The sequence below is a fragment of the Pristis pectinata genome, chromosome 2 (genome assembly GCF_009764475.1).
Source record: "Pristis pectinata isolate sPriPec2 chromosome 2, sPriPec2.1.pri, whole genome shotgun sequence".
NCBI lineage: Eukaryota > Metazoa > Chordata > Chondrichthyes > Rhinopristiformes > Pristidae > Pristis > Pristis pectinata.
In genome coordinates this window covers 32214425-32234192 of record NC_067406.1, presented here as the reverse complement: position 1 = coordinate 32234192, position 19768 = coordinate 32214425, and the positions used below count along the sequence as shown (strand labels likewise).

The following is a 19768-nucleotide window of genomic DNA, read 5'->3' as shown; positions in this document are numbered from 1 at the left end:
TCCTGGGCCCAGCACATACATGCAACCAAGAAGGCGGCGCACCAATATCTCCACTTTCTTAGATGTTTAAGGAGATTTGGCATGTCATTGAAGAGTCTATCAAACTTCTACAAAAATGGAAAGCATTCTGACTGGTTGCATCACAGCCTAGTAAGGAAATTCCAAAGCACAGAAATGCACGAGGCTACAGAAACTAGTGGACTCAGCCAGTTCTATCATAGGTATGGCTCTCCCCACCATCAAGAACAAGAAGCGATGTCTCAGGATGGTGGCATCCACCGTCTAGGCCATGCCCTCCTCTCATTGCTGCCATTAGGCCGGAGATACAGGAGACTGGAGACCCACCTCTCAAGGTTCAACAACAGCTTCTTCCCCACTGCCATCAGATTCTTGAACTGACCTAAAAATAACCCTAACACTTCCTTGGACTATATTTCTTTCTCTGTCAACTTGCACAAGATAGCTTTATTAGTCACGTGTGCATCGAAACACACAGTGAAATGTATCTTTTGCCTAGCATGTTTTGGGGGCAGCCCGCAAGTGTCGCCACGCTTCTGGCGTCAACATAGCATGCCCACAGCTTCCTAACCCGTACGTCCTTGGAATATGGGGGGAAACCAGAGCACCCAGAGTGTCGTTGTGTTTATTTTTGTGCATGTGTAAGTTATGTATAATGTATGTAAATTTAAGTTTACGTTGATATACGTTTGTAATGTACTGTGCTGCTGTCTTCATTAGCATTTATACCTGGTGTCTGTATGCTTATGACAATAAACTTGAACTGTCCTACTGATTATTTCTGTGATTTATGTTCACAGCGGATGGGTGCAGTTACAGCCTGGCGATTTCTAGCATTGCATTTTCCGTTATGAAGCTAGCCCTGGACAGAGACACCATTGCAATTTCCATTATGAAGGCACCTTGCCCGAATACAGCAGCATGAGCAGCCGCTCCCGCAGGGACGAGCCGCGCTCCCCGCCGCAGCCTGCCCTTTGATGGTGCCGCCGTCCAATGGGAAAGCGCCGTGTTGGCTCTAGCAGCTCTCCCGGCTGGCCCCGGGCGGCGCGTCAGCAGCGGCAAAGATGGCGGTGTTGGGAGGTTGTCTGCTGTTGCTGCAGCTTCAGCTCCTCGTCGTCGGCTGCGCGGCCTCCGATGTGCCGGCCCGCCGCTTCGAGTACAAGTACAGCTTCAAGGGACCCCACCTGGTGCACAGCGACGGCACCATCCCCTTCTGGGCGCACGCTGGCAGTAAGTGGGAGTGGGGGCCGCCGGGGGTTTTGTGGAGGAGGGGGGACGAGGGAGGGAAGGGAGAAGGGGGAGGAAGGGAAAGGAGGGAGGGAAGGGAGGAGGAGGAGGAGAAGAAGAAGAGGGAAGGGAGGGAGGGAGGAGGAGAAGAAGAAGAGGGGAGGGAGGAGGAGAAGAAGAAGAGGGAAGGGAGGGAGGAGGAGGAGGAGAAGAAGAGGGAAGGGAGGGAGGAGGAGGAGGAGAAGAAGAGGGAAGGGAGGGAGGAGGAGGAGGAGAAGAAGAGGGAAGGGAGGGAGGAGGAGGAGGAGAAGAGGGAAGGAAGGGAGGCGGTTGCTATGTGGAGTGGAGCTGGTCTGGTCCTTGAGGATGGACCAAGCCCGCCGACAGAGAGGTCTCGGCCTGAACAGTCCGACGTCTGCTCCACATAACTCGCCGGCTTCACTCTATCCCAGCCGTTGCACGCTCCCCACACTGGCTGCTAACCAGGAGTTGCGGCGGGAGGTTTCCCTAATTGCTGAATGAAACCAGTTCCCGTTATGGAAGGTGTTCCCAACATCTAACAGACATTTGAAATCTGTGGTTCCCGTTATAAGGGTGTGCCACAGTTTACACGTAGATTTATTGCTGATAACTGCAGTCCAGCTTTGGTTAAATCTAAAAGCAATTGGCAGAAATTTCCCAGAGGCTGTTGCTGCTTTGCTGCCATAACATAACCAGATTCCTATCCTTTTTCAGGCAGCTCTTCAGGATTAATGATGGCTTGCTGCCACTAAAGTTTTATTGGTTCTGAGGTGACTGATAAGTCAATGTGTGAAAAAAGTGTAGACTTTTCCACTGATGAGTGGGTGAGAACCTTCTAGATGGAATATAATGTGGACTTCGGTGCACAAAACAGAAAAACAGATTTTCTTTAAATAGCAAGGGATTAGGTGGTAGTTCTGTTCAAAGGGGTCAAATTGTCCTTGTACACAAGTCACTGAAAACCAGCATGTACAGCAAGCAATGTGCAAGGTCTTTATTATGAGGATTTGCATACTGGAATAAAGATCTGAGGCCTTGGTGTGTTGTATCTGGCTATTGAAGGAGTGCAGCAAAGACTGGTTTCTGGCATGGCAAATTTGCTATATGAGATTGAGTAGAGTAGGTCTGTATTTTCCAGAGCCTGGAAGAATGGGAGATCATCTCACTGAATCTTCAACTCTTGCAGGGACTAACAGGCTCTGTTAGGAGCATAGATAGGGTAGATAGTTACAGGCCTTTTCCCAGGGTAGTGAAGTCTAAGACTAGAAGGGAAAAGTTCTAAGATGAGAGGAGAAAAGATTTAAAGGGGACCTGAAGGGCAAGTTATTCCACACAGAAGGTGGTTGCTATATGGCACAAACTGCCAAGTGGTGGAGGTGGGTACAGTTACATCATTTAAAAGACATTTGGACAGGTACATGGATAGGAAAGTTTTAGAGGGATATGGACTAAATGCAGGCAAAATGGATTAGCGTAAATTGGCATTTTGACTGGCATAGATGAGTTGGGCCGAATGGCCTGTTTCCATGCTGTATAATTGTAATCTATGGATGTTTTCCCTGGTTGGGGAGTCCAGAACCAGGGATTCCAGTGTCAGAATATGGGATGGGCCATTTAGGATAGAAGTGAGAAATTCCTTCAAACAGGTGGTGAAGAGTCTTTGAAATTCTCTACCCTGGAGAGCTGTGGAGGTTTGGTCCTTCAGTTTTTTTTAAAACAGATAGATAAATTTCTGAATGTTAAGAAAATTGAGAGAGATGGGGATTGTCCAGGAAATGCCATTGACGTGGAATATCTTGATGAATGGCAGGGGAGGCTTGAAGGACCATACTGCCTACTTCTATTTCTGATGTTCTTGAATCCTCTATGACTTTGAACATTTGGGTCAATCAGGTGCTGGTGAAATTTGTGTGGATGACTTTGTAATAAAAATTGCTATATTGTTTACCAAAATAGCTGAAGTCAGCGAGAGAGAGAGAGGCACTGACCCACATCAACAGCCACAAATGTCATTGTGCCACACATCAGCATAATTCACATTTAATAGAGTTGTATGCCATTTCCAAATGAAAGTACTTAATGAGTCTATTTTACTTTTTATTCTCATTAGTATTGTTCTGTTTCTCAGTCAGTGGTTAAAACGTACCATGGTGTATGGCTTACAGTTTAGCTGTGCAAACACATCAAGCGCTTGTTATCTTGTTTAATAAAACTAAATATTACCTTGATTTGAATATTGATATGCTCTACTAAGTAATAGCACCACTGTATATTGATGTTTGGGGAGTTTTTAATTTCATGTCTGCTCACTACAGTTTGAAACTTTTAAGCGTGCTGGACGTTTCTTGTCATTATATCTGAACTCTGCTCTGCAGCTAGACTAATTACTGGATCTACTGACTGTCCCAAGGTTGGTGTAGAAGTGGCAACATTGGTCACCAACCTGGATTGAAATGGTATGTTCACATTAATTTTGTTTTAAAAGTGTGAAAATGCCTTTGACAGCTGTGAGATATCAAAGGCTGTTATGGTGGTGCAAGAAAACTTCCAGCACAGCCCAGCCTATGGATGTTGTGGCAGGGAAGAGGCATTGTGGGATTAGCATGGTGACTGAGTGCAGGCTATGGTTTAAATCGTGTGATTTGACGTAATATTCTTCTTGGTTTTTGTTTTGGTATTCTGGGTGTGTTCATGCATTAATACACTTCATATGCAGAGTATGTGCTGACTCTAGTGTGGAATTAATGTATATTGATGCTAATTATAACCATATTTTATATAGTGATTGGTATTGGTTTATTATTGTCACTTGTACAGAGGTACAGTGATTACCGGTATAAAGTTAATTGCCAGGTAGCTGAGTTGTCATTGTCTAAGCTGCCTTGCACCATGCAAATGAGTAGCTTACTGCACTGTTTCAGAAGGCAAAAAGTTGATTTACTTTGAGGATATGAATATCTTTGACACTGCTAAAGTTACTGCTGAAACTGACTGTTACTGTTTGATGAGTTCTAGGATTCTGACCTAATGTTTTCAGTAAGCTTTTTTATACCTTGATCATTGTAAGGATTCTTTTGGGAAATCTTGCTGTTACTGGGCTCTTCATATTCTTGTCCTTTTAGTTTGTAGAGATTGTGGATTTTGGAGGTGGTCCCAAAGGTGCCTTGACAAGTTGGAGCAGTGAACCTTAATCATTGTTGATGGTGTAATTCAAGTGGAAAGTGTCTTGTGTTATTGTGACTGCATTCCTTCCAGGTACGTTCATTATGGGCCTCAGGGAGTCAGGAGATGAGTCATTTGCCACAATACCAGCTTTTGATCTGCTTTCATGGCCACAACCTTTATGTGGCTAGTCAATGTTGGTTTCTGCTTGATCTGAGATGATGGTAGCAGGCTTGATGGTAATGCCTTTGAATATCAATTGGCAATGGTTAGACTTTATTGGCAAATTGTCATTGTCTGGTACTTATGCAGTGAAACCTAGAAAAGTTGGGTGAATGGGCAAATGTAGTAGATGTAGTTTAATATGGATACACGTGAAGTTATCCACTTTGGTTCTAAAACCAGATTATTTTTCTGAATGGTGATAGATGGCATCTACCATCCTCCCCCTCCCAATGAGACTTTTGTGTCTTTGTATATTTGCTGAAAGCAATTAGTATGTTGGCTTTTGCTGCAAGATGATTTGAATACAGGAGCAATGACCTTGTAAGGATCTGTACAGGGCCTTGGTGAAAGTCAGTTAGAAGCTATGTATGCAAATTGTTCTCCTTGTTTGAGGAAAAGAAGGATATTCTTTCCATGGGCAAGAACATAGATTTACTAGAATAATTCCGGGATGGCATGATTGACATACAAGGAGAGATTAGGTCACTGATGTATGGAAGTAGTATAGAAACCTGTAAAATTCTTGGTTCTTGACAGAAATGATACATGGAGGGTGTCCTCAAGGTGGTCATTCTCAGAACATCAGTTCAGCACAGAATCAAGCCCTTCAGCCCACCATGTCCATGCTAACCATGATGCCAATCTAATTAATCCCATCTGCCTGCACGAGGTCTATATCCTCTATTCCCTGGCTATTCATGCCTCTGTCTAAATGCTCCTTACCATCTGGGCCTACAGCATCTCCCCTATTTATTTCTGATTCATTCACACATCCACTATTCCTTCAGTTTGGCTTTCAGTGTAAAATTATTCCATTCTGAACTTCCGGTAGCATTTGGACACCCCTCCCTTGCTATTTCTTCAACTCATTATGTTGCAATACATATCCCCAGTCCCTTTTACTGCAGTTTACTAATAGTCTGTCATTTTCCCAATTCACTTCTAATAGGACTTCTGACTCTCCATTGTACGGTTCCTACATCCCTCCCATTGGATACGTCCATAACATGTATAAGATATATTCATAATCCTGCACACTTTTCTAGCAATACGGGTAAAGTCACCCTGTGTGCAATGACAATGGTCTACTCTTCATTCCTCGACCACTACTACTATAGAATCATGGCAATGCTACTGTAAAACCCAATATTCTTAAGATTCCCAGTCCCCACGCAATCTTCCAAGTTCCCATTGTTCAAGATCTATAATACAAGTAATTTCTGCACTTACAAAAATTGTAAATTTGTTTTTTCTTGAGAAAGGTCCTATGCTGTGATGCTGCTGCAACTAAATTTTTCATTGCACCTGTGCATACATGTACTTGTGCAAATGACAAACTTGATTTTGACTCTTATGTACAGTTTGCATCAATTTTCCTTTCTTGTTTTTGTTTCTTAGTTGGACCGATGTGCACTGATCTTCGGGGTGAGGATGGCAGGGTTATTAGCTGACTGAGGGATTCTGCTTGATTTCCACCCCCACCGCGCCCCCCCCCCCCCCCCCCCCCCCCCCCCATCTAATATCACATGGAATCTATGCTCCTGGATCTTCCCAAATTCTTTCATTTGATTAACATGATACCGCCCTGTTTTACTATTGACTCACATTATTTTGTAGACTGAAGGGCTAGCTTCACTATTTCCTACTTGTTCCTTGGACCACCTCACTGTTGAAATAAGCTTACTTCAGTTCTTCCTTTTCCCTTTTTGCAGCAGCTACCATACTAGCCATCTGCATGTTTATGCATCAGATCACTCGCCACCTCTTCCGTTGCTAGTGCTGTTACTTCAGGTTCTGACATGTCTAGCCTTAGCAGTGGTTCAATACCTCTTAAGCATCTTCCTCATTAACGTGTGGGGGTGACCCCAGTGGAACTGGAGGCCATATTCCTAAGTATCACTCAAGAAAATGGCAATACAAACACTCCAGGTGGTAGTGTTATGTTCGTCCATTTTCCTGATCATCCCTTTTAGGATCCTATTAATCCTTTCCACTCTCCCATTCAACTGAGGGTGAATAAATCTGTGCTTTATTCTGAAAGCCCTCATCATGTTTTGCATCAACTAAGCAGTAAAATGTGTGCCTTGGTCCAATTCTTACTCTGGGGTAACCCCCATCAAATAAAACCCTGTTCTAATTGTGTTTTTGCTGTTTATTTTGGCAGTGCTACTTCAGGTGGGGAATTCCTCTAGCATTTTGCTAAAGTGTCCACAATTACTATGTGAATCTCTGCCTCAATAATCGAGAGAGAGAAACAGGAAGTAGTACACAAACTTAATCACCATTTTCAAAGTTAAACTATACAGGTGACCCCATGTTATGAGGTGGTCGCATTCCTAGGAAACGGTCCATATTGTGATATTTTTATTCCCTTTTGTGTGAAACTGTGTTATCTGCATGTGTCAAAAATGAGAATTGAAAAGAAATTGTTTATATATTTGCTTTTCTCACAAATTTTGAGAGTGAATTTTTATTCCATACCTCCAGAGTTCTTGTTAGTGATTTGTGAATTCTGTAAAGGTGAAGGTTTTGTTACCTGAACTGTAACATGGAAGTTGCCTGTATAATTAAGGGTCAACTACAGAACATAACAGACTGGAGTTGTACATTAACAAACAAACATTAGCATTGTATCACTATATCAGTTTAGATGAAGGGTCTTCGACCTGAAACATTAACTGTTTCTCTTCTCACAGATGCTACCTGATCTGAGTGTTTTTTTCCAACATTTTCAGTTTTTATTTGGATTTCCAGCATCTGCAGTTTATTTTGATTTAATTTACGAGGGAACTGTCTAGTCTGATACCATTAAAACTGTTGGATACTAGAGATCCTGTTGAACTCATCATTAGACTTTTGCAAGACATTTTCCTTTACTGTAATCTCTGCCCTTAAAATTTAAGTTGATCACTGAAGAGCCTGCAATAATTTGTGAAGTGGGGACTCGAGACTGCATATGCTGGAATCTGGACAAAAAGACAATCTGGAGGAACTCAATGGGTTGAGCAGCATCTGTGTGTGTGTGGGGGGGGGGGGGGGGTGGTGAAGGAGTGGGGGTGGGAGGAATTGCTGATGGTGCAGGTGGATGACCTGTCCTGGGCCCAGCATGTAGATGCAATGATAGGGAAGCGTGCCAGCGTCTTTATTTCTTAGAAGGTTAAGGAGGTTTGGCATGTCACTAAACACTCTAACAACTTCTGCAGATGTGCTGTTGAAAGTATGCTGACTGGTTGCATCATGGGCTAGTACAGCAATGTCAGTGCATAGGAGTATAAGAAGCTGCAGAAAGTAGTGGACTCAACTCAATACATTACTGGCACATCCCTCTCTACCATCAGAAGTATCTGCATGAGACGCTATTTCAAGAAGGCAACATCTATCATCAAAGGTCCCCACCACCCAGGCCTTGCCTTCTTGCAGCTACCGTCGGGCAAGTAGTACAGAAACCTGAAGTCCATACCACCAGGTTCAAGAACAGCTACTTCCCTTCAACCATTCAGTTCTTGAACCAAACTGCACAACCTGAATGGCTACCTCAGTATAGCAACACTATGACTACTTGATCACTTCGCACTACAATGGACCTTTTGTTCTAATTGTGTTCTTTCTTATATAATTTGTTCTTGTGAATGTTCTGTAATGCTATGTGCATGTGAAGCTGCTGCAAGTAGGTTTTTCATTGCACTTGTGCATATGACAATAAACTCGACTTTGAAACACTGCATTAGGACTGATTTATGGAGGGCAGGTTTTGTTTGAAGAATATTTTGAAGGTGACTAAAGCAGTGAAAATAGAAATGTCTATGGACGTTACTTATGTGCTTCCAGAAAGCATTTGATTACAGTCTGACATAAATGTTGAAACTCATGGAATTGAAGACAATAAGTTCTTAGCTACTTCTTGCTAGGAGTCTGGGCAATGGGAATGTATACACAGTTAACAGTATTCAAATTGGCAGGCTGTCAGTGTCCCTCAACAATGTTTTGAGGTATCAACTCATTCATGGGTTGCTGGCATATAGGCATTGCTGGCAAGGTCCACTTTATTTGCCCTTTTGCAAGTGTTTTTGAGCATGTTGATTAGCTACCTTGAATTGCTGCAGTCCTTCTCCATTCACGTCTTGCACAATTGGACAGAAAGGTATGTATTCAAGTCTGCTGAAGTGTGATGCTATAAGCAATCTGGATGGTAGCCTAAACTTACAAAGTGATATTAATCAATTTAATGTGAATTAACTTTGGATCTTCTTTTCTACCCCCCACCTCCTCCCACCACCCCCCCCCCCCCCATAAGTGAAATATTGGGAACAGTGCAGTTTTATGCATATGTACTGGTAGGCATGGTAGTGTCTCGGTTAGTGTAATGCTATTACAGTGCTAGCAACCCAGTTTCAGTTCTGGCCACTGTCTGTTAAGGAGTTTCTACGTTCTCCCCATGTCTGTGTGGGTTTCCTCTGGGTGCTCCAGTTTCCTCCACATTCCAAAATGTACCGGTTAGGAAGTTGTGGGCATGTTATGTTGGTGCCGGAAGCATGGCGACACTTGTGGGCTGACCCCAGCATATTCTCAGTAACGCAAAGGATGTATTTCACTGTGTTTCAATGTACGTATGACTAATAAAGAGGGATATCTATATGTATCAATGTCATGGATAGGTATTACATAATTCTTAAATATCTCACAACCTTCTATTTAAAGCAAACAGACCCAGTTCCTCCAGTACATGCACGTAACCCAGGGTGCCACGGTAGCGTAGCAGTTAGCACGAAGCTATTAACAGTGCCAGCGATCAGGGTTTGATTCCCATCACTGTCTGTAAGGAGTTTGTACATTCTCCCTGTCTCTGCATTGGTTTCCTCCGAGTGCTCCAGTTTTCTCCTACATTCTAAAGATGTAAGGGTAGGTTAACATGGGTTTAAGATGGGCAGCATGGACTGCCCGAGTCCCTCATTCTTGTAATCATTTTGTAAATCTCTTCTGCACCATCTCCAAAGCCTTCACATCTTAGAGTGTGGAACACCGAACTGGACACCATTCTGCAGTTGTGGCTGAACCCAAGCTTTGATAATATTCATCATGTCCTCCTTGTTTTCGTACTCTCTACTTCTATATCACACAAGATTCTGCAGATGCTGGAATCTGGAGCAACACACAAAATGCTGGTGGAAGTCAGCAGGTCAGGCCAGCATCTATGGAGGGAAATAAACAGTCGATATTATGGGTCAAGACCCTTCATCAGGACTGGAAAGGAAGAGGGCAGAAGCCAGATACAAAGGGAGGAGGTGAGGACCACAAGCTGATAGGTGAGTCTAGGTGGGTGGGGAGGGAGGATGAAAGGGAATGATGTGAGAAACTGGGAAAGTGATGGTGGAAGAGGCAAAGGACTGAAGGAGGAGGAATCTGATGGGAGAGGGACAGTAGACCACTGGAATAAAGGAAGGAGGTGGGGAATAAAAGGGAGGTGATGGGCAAATCATGAGGCTGGGGGGAGGGGAAAGAAGGGGTGAGGGACCTGAGGAATGATGGCAAACAATGGGGTGGGGGGAGGGAGAAACAGGAAAACGGGGGGATGTGGTTACTGGCAGTTAGAAATCGATGTTGATGCCATCAGGTTGGGGACTGCCAAGACACAATAAGAGGTGTTGCTCTGCCGACCTGCGTCTAGCCTCAGTGGCAGTAGTGGAGGCTGTGGATAGACATGTTAGTATGAGAAGTGGAATTGAAGTGGCTGGCCACGAGGTGATCTGTTGTGGCAGTCAGAGCAAAGATGCTCAACATAGTGGTCACCCAATCTGTGTCGGGGTGTTACTGATGTAGAGGAGACCGCACCAGATGCAATAAATGACATCCTCCGATTTGTAGGTGAAGCACCAGAAGGACTGTCTAGGGCCCTGAAAGGTGGTGAGGGAGGTGGTGTAGGGGCAGGTGTAACACTTTGCACAGTTGCAGGGGTAAGTGCCAGGAGGGTGATCAGTGGGGAGGGATGAGTGGACAAAGGAGTCGCGGAGAGAGCAATTCCTGTTTGGGGGTGGGGGGCACTGGATGAGAGAGGGAAGATGTACCTGGTGATGGGATCCCATTGGAGATGGCGGAATTGTGGAGAATGATGTGTTGGATGTGTAGGCACGTGTGATGGTAGTTGAGGACAAGGGGAATCCTATTCCTGTTATGTTGGGGGGGGGGAAGAAAATAGGGTGAGGGTAGATGTGTGGGGATGGAGATGATGTGGATGAGGGCTGCATTGATAGTGGTGTTAGGGAAACCCTGTTTACTGGGGGGGAAAAAAGGACATCTCAGATTTCCTGGAATGGAAAGCCTCATCATGGGAGCAGATGCAGAGAAACTGAGAAGGGAATAGCATCCTTGCAAGTGACAGGGTAGGAAGAGATGTAGTCAAAGTAAATGTGGGAGTCGGGTTTGTAAAAGATGTTGGGGATAATCCGTCTCCAGAGATGGAGACAGATCACGAAAGGGGAGAGAGGTGTTGGAGATGGACCAAGTAAATTTGATGGCAGGGTGGAAGTAGGAGGCAAAGTTGATGAAATTGACTAGCATTGATATTATAATTTAAATTCACTTTCTTCATGTTTGTGCACTTATGCTCCTGATGGTGATGACCTTAAGTTTATATCTTTGTGTAAACTTCAGAGTACAATTGTAAGGAAATGGTGAATCAGAATTTCAACATGGAAAATTTGATACCACAGCGATTATAATGTGTTCATGTTAAAGCAGAGAAAGTAACTTATCATTAAACCTTGAAACAAATGGAAGTTGGGAATAGACCATTTGCTAGTTGGTATATCTGATCTGAGCAATTGTGTTTTCTGCAGCTGTTGTAATTGTATGAAAACTCAAATACTGGCAGTTGTCTCCAGCAAAACAAGATTAGTTGGCTTTATCTAAATGGTCGTTGAATATAGAACATTACAGCACAGCACAGCACAGGCCCTTTGGCCCACGATGTTGTGCCAATCTTTTAATCTACTGTAAGATCAATCTAACCATTCCCTCCCACATACCCCTCTATTTTTCTATCATCCACGTGCCAATCTAAGAGTCTTCTTAAATGTATCCCTAATGTTTCTGCCTCTACCAGCACCAGTTGCAGGTAAGAGATAGGGATAGGTAGTGTGTGGGGAGGAGGGGAGAGCAGATCCACTGGGGGAGAGGGGGATAAAGGGAGGTAGAAAAAAAAAGAGAGGCTAGGAAAGGGAAGAAAAGAAGCATGTGTGGGGATTACTTAAAGTGGGAGAATTCAATATTCATGCTGTTAGGCTGCAAGGTTCGTGACAGAAATGAGCTGCTGTTCCTGCAGTTTGTGCTTAGAATTCTCCTGGCAGTGGAGGAGGTTGAAGACTGACGTATCTGTGAGAGTGTGGGAGGGGAAGTCGAAGTGACTGGCAACGGGGAGATGCAGATTACAGTACTGGCCACACAAGTAAAAACATCTCCTTCAGTTCTGATGAAAGGTCGTCACTTGAAATGTTAACTCTGTCCTCTCTCCATAGATGCTGCCGTAACCTGCTAAGTATACCTAGTATTTTGTGTTTTTCGTTCAGATTTCCAATATGTACAACTTTTAGATTTCCAGCTTGAGCATTTAAAAGTTCTGAAATGAGCTGGCAACCATAAAATGACCATAAAGAATTGTAAAAATCCAGCTGATTAATGTCCAGTATAGGAAAGGAAATACTCTTGAAAATCTAAAAGCTGCAGGTATTTGAAATTGGAAATAGATTTTAGTAAGGCATTCAACAAGGCCCCTCATAATGGGCTGATCCAGAACATGAAGATGCATGCGATCTACAGTGACTTGGCCATTTGGATTTCAGAATTGGCTTGCCCATAGAAGACAGAAGTAGTGGTTGATGGATCTTATTCCGGTTGGAGGTCTGTGACTAGTGGTGTTACTCAGGGATCTGTATTGGGACCTCATGATGACGTGGATTGGTGTGTTAGTAAATTTGCAGATGATACTAAGATTGGTGTCATTGTGGATGGTGTAGAAGATTGCCAAAGGATACAGTGGGATATAGATCAGTTGCAGATATGGGCGGAGAAATGACAGTTTAATCTGTGCAAGTGTGAGGCGTTGAACTTTGGAAGATCAAATGCAAAAGGAGAATATCACAGTTAATGGCAGGAACCTTAACAGTGTTGATGCATGCTTAGATCTGGTGACTTCATATAAATACTGTATATTTTGAAATGTTTGCTTGTATGTGTTCTACTATTAATCATCAAGGTTCTATGATTTCCAGAGTCATCTGGTGGAAAACACCTGATCAAAATTGAATTTCAAGAGATTTGTTTAATATCATGCTGTTAACTTTAAATAGTTTTTGTTTCAGTAAATTTTCAGTGTTTTAACTTTCTGGAAACGTTGCTTATTGGTTTCATCATTCTATGTATTTTTCTTTGTTTTATTTTAGATGCAATACCTAGTGCAGACCAAGTCAGGATAACCCCATCATTGAAAAGTCAAAAAGGATCTGTTTGGACAAAAAACAAACTTAGCTTTGAAAATTGGGAAATTGAAGTTACTTTTCGTGTGACAGGAAGAGGAAGGGTTGGAGCTGATGGACTGGTAATGACACGTGAAAATATTATTTTGTATTTTTAAAAATTGTTCTGGTATTTACAAACTTAATTTGCTTCCTTTCATATCAGGCAGTCTGGTACACAGCAGGTCAAGGCTTAGATGGTCCAGTTTTTGGAGCAGCTGACTCATGGAATGGACTTGGCATATTTTTTGACTCCTTCGATAATGATGGAAAGGTATGTATAAATAGTTAAGGTTCAAAGAAGTTAAAAGTTAATTTGACCTGTTAGAGTAAAATCTTGGAAATGCAATTGGTGCATTTTTTTTCTTCCTCTGATCTAGACAGCTTGGAGTGTACCATTTCAACAGGACCTTTATAAAACAAAACCAGAGTTGGACTTGATTATTTGGATCAAGTCTGTGCAATATCACAGATGTATTTTTCCCACCCTATCTTTATATCTGTTGGTTCCCTCAATGTCCAAAAATGTCATTCACATTTCCTCGAGAATGAATGCAATATTGGATGTTTGTTTTCACCTGTAATTGGCACCGGCTGTTTTCAATTCTCCAGCTTTTCACAAGATTTCTGCAATCCTCTCCGATTTTCACTATTTTTTAGATCTCTCAAATACATGGTAATACATGCTGTACAGAAGTGAATTGTTGCATCAAGGTATTTGAAATTACCCAAGTTTGAGAGCACTTCTGAATGAGAAGGACTTTGATATACTTATGCAATGGTAAAGTATAGATTAAAGGGGGAATCTAGTACCACATTCATTCAGTGCACAATTCCATTACTTATGCCCAAGCATAAATTAGATTTTTTCTCATTTGATGGAGCTAAACTTACAAAGTGAAGCCACTTTTTGGTATTGGTTTATTATTGTCACTTGTACCGAGGCTACAGTGAAAAGCTTGTCTTACAAACTGATTGTACAGGTCAATTCATTACACAGTGCAGTTATATGAGTCAGTACAGAGTGCATTGATGTAGTACAGGTAAAAACAATAACAGTACAGAGTAAAGTGTCACAGCTACAGAGAAAGTGCAGTGCAATAAGGTGCAAGGTCACAACAAGGTAGATAGTGAGGTCATAGTCCATCTCATTGTATAAGGGAACCATTCAATCGTCTTATCACAGTGGGGTGGAAGCTGTCCCTAAGTCTGGTGGTACGTGCCCTCAGGCTCCTGTATCTTCTACCCGATGAAAGAGGAGAGAAGAGAGAATGTCCTGGGTGGGTGGTGTCTTTGATTATGCTGGCTGCTACACCAAGACAACGAGAGGTAAAGACAGAGTCCATGGAGGGCAGACTGGTGTCTGTGATGCGCTGGGCTGTGTCCACAACTCTCTGCAGCTTCTTGAGGTCTTTGGGCAGAGTAGTTGCCGTACCAAGCTGTGATACATCCAGATAGGATGCTTTCTATGGTGCATCGGTAAAAGTTGGTGAGAGTCAAAAGGGACAAACCAAATTTCTTTAGCCTCCTGAGGAAGTAGAGGCACTGGTGAGCTTTCTTGGCCATGGCATCTACGTGATTTGACCAGGACAGTCAAATGACTGTTGATATTCACTCCCAGGAACTTGAAGCTCTCAACCCTCTCGACCTCGAGCACCATTGATGTAGACAGATGCATGTACACTGCCCCCTTTCCTGAAGTCAATGACGAGCTCTTTAGTTTTGTTGACATTGAGGGAAAGGTTGTTGTCATGACACCATTCCACTAAGCTCTCTATCTCCTTTCTGTACTCCGACTCATCGCTGTTTGAGATACGAACCTACAACGGTGGTATCATCTGCAAACTTGTAGGTGGAGTTAGAGCAGAATCTGGCCACACAATCGTGAGTGTATAGGGAGTAGAGTAGAGGGCTGAGGACGCAGCCTTGTGGGGCACCAGTGTTGAGAATAATCGTGCCGGAGGTATTGCTTGCCTATCCCTCACTGATTGCGGTCTGTCTGTTAGAAAGTCAAGGATCCAGTTACAGAGGGAGGTGTTGAGTCCTAGGTCTCGGAGTTTGGTGACAAGCTTGCTTGGAATCATTGTATTGAAGGCAGAGCTGTAGTCAATAAACAATAGTCTAACGTAGGTGTCTTTACTGTCCAGATGCTCCAGAGATGAGTGTAGGGCCAGGGAGATGGCACCCACTGTAAACCTGTTACAGCGGTAGGCAAATCGCAGTGGGTTGAGGTTATCTGGTAGGCTGGAGTTGATGCGTGCCATGACCAACCTCTCAAAGCACTTCATGATGGTGGATGTCAGAGCCACTGGTCAGTAGTCATCGAGGCATGTTGCTTTTGCTTTTTTTTTTGGTACCGGGATGATAGTGGTCTCCTTAAAACAGGAGGGAACCTGAGATTGAAGCAGGGAGAGGTTGAATATGTCTGCAAATACTTCTGCCAGCTGATCAGCACAAGATCTGAGCACGCAGCCCGGGACACCATCTGGGCCAGGTGCCTTCCTCGTGTTCACTCTCCGGAAGACTGATCTTACATCCTCCATTGTGATCATAGGTTCAGCTGCGTTGGGTGGCTGTCGGGGTGGGTGGTGACAAACCACTTCCCTTTTGTTCAAAACGCATAGAATATGTTAAGTTCATCAGGAAGGGATGCGCTGTTGTTAGCTATGCAGCTGACTTTGTCTTGTAGCCTTTTATGGCATGTAAGCCCTGCCATAACGGCAGCTGGTCAGGGACTCTATTTTGAGTTGGTATTGTCTCTTGCATCCTTGATAGCTTTTCAAAGGTCATACGTCAATTTCTTGTACAGATCAGGATCACCAGATTTGTGTGCAGCAGTCCTCTCCTTCAGTAGGGAGTGGATCTCCCGGTTCATCCATGGTTTCCTGTTTGGGAATACCCGTATTGTCTTCTTTGGTACACTGTCCTCCACACACTTGTTCTTAAGAGGTGACGATTATCTTGATACCTCATGTCTTGGCATTTGTTTAGCAGCTGAACTTGACTTAAAAGAAAAGAAGAATAACTCTTTTGAGGTTTGTATCACATTCCTACCCAGTACAACTGATTAGAATATGCCTTTTTAAAGCGTACCATTAATTTCAATGCCAGTAGATGCTATTATTTTAATGCAACGTAATGAATTCTGCAGGTGGAGGCACTCCCCTGCACCCCCCCCCCCCTTACAATTTGCTCCATCTGCCTCTTTGTCTGTCCCCACCAGCCTCCTGCAGCCTTTATCTCCGAACTCCACCAACTCACCCCTTCCCTACCCAGCACACAGCCCGCCATCATCCTTTCACCCCTTTTCAGTCCACCAATCACTTTGGTCTTATGTCTCTGAGTTCCTCCAGTAATGTTGTTGCTCCTGAATTTTATAGTTGTGTAAAGTTACTTTGTGGGTCAAACCTTTGGGTTTTTAAATATAGCTGTTTTAATCCCTCTTGTCTGCCCCGTAGCTTTGAATGTTTTAACTGATGCCAAGGAGATTTGTTTGGGTTAAGTAAATATTTCTTTTGAACATCAGTTATTTAAAATGCTAATTAATTGAATTAGTATATTGAACTTGGTAAAGAAGCTATTGTGCATTGTTAATTTTCAAAGCAAGATTCACTCATAATGTTGCAGAGTAATTATTTTGGAAATGTTTAAAAAAATTTTTGTTTTGTAACTTGCAGAAAAATAACCCAGTAATACTTGTTGTTGGAAATAATGGAAATCAACTTTATGATCATCAGAAGTAAGTTTTCTTTTTAAGCTTAATTTTCACAATTTTCATAAGTAATGTGAGCCATTTTTGGACTGAGGTACATGGCATGGTTGTGCTGATGGGTTACATCTGATCTGGTAGTAATTGATGCTGAACTCAGTGGCTATAATGCCAAGTGCTCCATTTTCCAAATGTGGGTAGATCTCCTCTTAAGTAAAAGATTTCATTTTGGATAAAAGTATTGGTCATTTTATAATCTTGTTTTCCTCTTTATTTTGCCTTGACTTCTAACATTTATTAGGCCTTTTAAATTTAGCAAGGAAAGAGGGAGGAACTTGGAATCGATTCATACCCGTCAGAAGTCATCTAGTTAACACTGTTGTTCAATCTATTGAGTGCGTAGATCGTTCCAACAGATAACTTGGCATAGTTGACAAATGCCTAAAAGGTGTTTATCTAAATTCTCACAGTAAGCTGAGCTCATGGTTGGATCATTGTCACAAATGCTGTCATTCTGAGTGAAGTATGAAACCCACACTCTATCTGCTTCATTGGATTCAATGAGTGTTAATGATTCCTTATCGTGAAGAAATCCTTTTGTTGTAATATCCTACAAATATTAATAAGAAAATGACCAGATTATGTATTATTCTTATACTGCATTACATACAGTCTACAGATCCAGTTCAGGCCTGGGACGCTGTTCTCACCAACCCCTTTCAGTGTGCAATGACGTACCTTTAGTTGGGTGAGGATCTAGCGTGGTTGCTGTTACTTGACAGTGATGTACATGATACTCTAACCTGTTCTAACAGGTTTTAAAATCATACATCTTGGCAGAACTAGCTGCAAGAACTATTTGTGTGTCTGTAAGCTTACTTTCATAAGCATTCCAAAAAAAAATCCAAAATATAATTAATCATATGATTTTTTTTTTAAACTCAACTAAGTGATGGAAGCAGAGTAGGCAAAGTCAGCACCTCAACCCTGAATTAAGACTACCATGCTGATCCCTTCTTGGCCTCAATGCCACTTTCCCATCTCCCCCCATATCCTTTAGCTTGCACTTTAAATGACCTGTCCTTCTCCCACCTTGAATTACATTGAATCCCTCTGCTTCTACAGCTTTTTGGGGTAGAGAATTCTAAAAGAGTCAAGACCCTCATCTCCCTTTTTCTGAAACAATGCCAGTTGCCTCTCGATGACCACACAACAGGAAATATCCTTGTCAAACCCCTCAATGTTGCACATTTCAATGATTGCCTCGTGTCTTCTATACCCCAATGAGCATAAGTCCAGCTTGCTCACTCTTTCTTTGTAGTCATCCCCTTTATCCTAGCAATCTTCAATTCAAGCACATCCTTTATTAAGTGCTGAGACCAAAACTTCAGGTTCAGTTTCACAGTATCCTGTGAAGTTGCATCAAAGCTTACCTACTATTATACTGCACATCCCTTACAATAAAGACCTACATTTCATTAGCCTTACTAATTATTTGTTGTACCTGAAAGATGTTTTTCTCATTTACTAGGCTACCTGTGTACTGCAACAGTTTGTAATCTTGCTGTTTAGATAATGACTTGTTTTATCTACACATTTGCCCACTCACTTAATTGATTTAATTCCCTTTTGCAGGTTCTTTTTGTCCCTCACAACTTGTTGGCCAATCATTTTAGATTTAGCCCATCTAGAGTCTAGCCTATTGTCAGAAAATTAGCTACCATAACCTCAGTCCTTTCATCCAAGTAATCAATATAGATTGTAAATAGTTGAGTCTAGATCACTGACTTTTTTTTAAATGGGAAGTAAATTTAAAATAGTTAGAACATTAGTAAACACTCAAATATAATTCATTTGTCAACTCAGTTCACAGTGGCTGGCTAGTAGAGCTGTTGCCTCACAGCAGCAGAGACCAAGGTTCAGTCTTGATCTTGGTTTGCACATTGTCCCTGTGACTGCATAAGTTTTCCACTGGGTGCTGTTTTTTTCCTGCATCCTGAAGACCTGTATGTTGGTAGGTTAATTGGTCACTGTAAATTGCCCCTCTTGTGTAAGTGACTGGTAGAATGTGAGGAGAATAAAAAAGGGATTAACGTAGGATTAGTGTAAATGGCTGGTTGTTGGTCTCTGTTTCCATGCTGTATGATTCTGACTCGAATATAAATTGTGTGAAATGTGCTTATTTCTCTTGATTCAATTATTCTTTATTGATGAATTAAACTGGTATGCATTCAGCCCACACAAAAGTTGCACACAGTTTTAGATCCTGCACTCAGAATTCCAGTACTTGGCCAACAAATAGCAAAAAAACCAAGAGAACAGACATGAATGTTGATTTTTTTTTTAAAAAAATTCAGAATTAAAGTATATGAAGCTAAATCCAATCTTATGTTCATTGCTATATGTTCATGACCTTGTGCTATATGTTTTAATACCAAATTCATTTATTTTTTGCAGTGATGGCGCAACACAAGCGTTGGGTTCGTGTTTAAGGGATTTTAGAAACAAGCCTTACCCTGTAAGAGCTAGAATAATCTACTACAGAAAAACATTGACTGTAAGTCTCCTGTGCTTTGACATATTCAAAATAAATTGCAGCCTTGTGAGATTTCTTCATTTAATAAAACAAATCTGGTCTGAACAGTTAAACTGGGAATAACAAACTTGAATCTTGGGCATAATTATTAAAAAATGGATTTAAAAACAAAAGTAAATTCATATGTCTTATTTAAAAGTTTTCTACATGTTGAATAATTGGAGGAGAAATAACATTTTCATCTGCTTTTCAAACCTGGTCTTGTATAATTTTCACTTTTTTTAACCTGTTTGCTGTTGCATTTGAGAGTTTTAGCATGTTTCAGCACTTTCCTTGTCATCTAGTGATCCATTCCACTATTAC

At 42.1% G+C, this 19768-nt stretch overlaps 1 protein-coding gene across 1 annotated transcript in view; it reads left to right on the top strand.

Annotated features, from left to right (window-relative positions):
* The first annotated feature begins 1045 nt into the window (after window positions 1-1045).
* The window catches only part of lman1 (lectin, mannose-binding, 1), a 46961-nt gene continuing 28238 nt past the window's right edge, over window positions 1046-19768 (top strand). Inside the window, exons 1-5 of the mRNA XM_052010223.1 lie at window positions 1046-1248; window positions 13089-13243; window positions 13327-13434; window positions 16838-16899; window positions 19327-19426. Coding sequence (XP_051866183.1) covers window positions 1083-1248; window positions 13089-13243; window positions 13327-13434; window positions 16838-16899; window positions 19327-19426 — 591 coding nt within the window. The 5' untranslated portion in view covers window positions 1046-1082. The remainder of the gene's footprint in view (window positions 1249-13088; window positions 13244-13326; window positions 13435-16837; window positions 16900-19326; window positions 19427-19768) is intronic.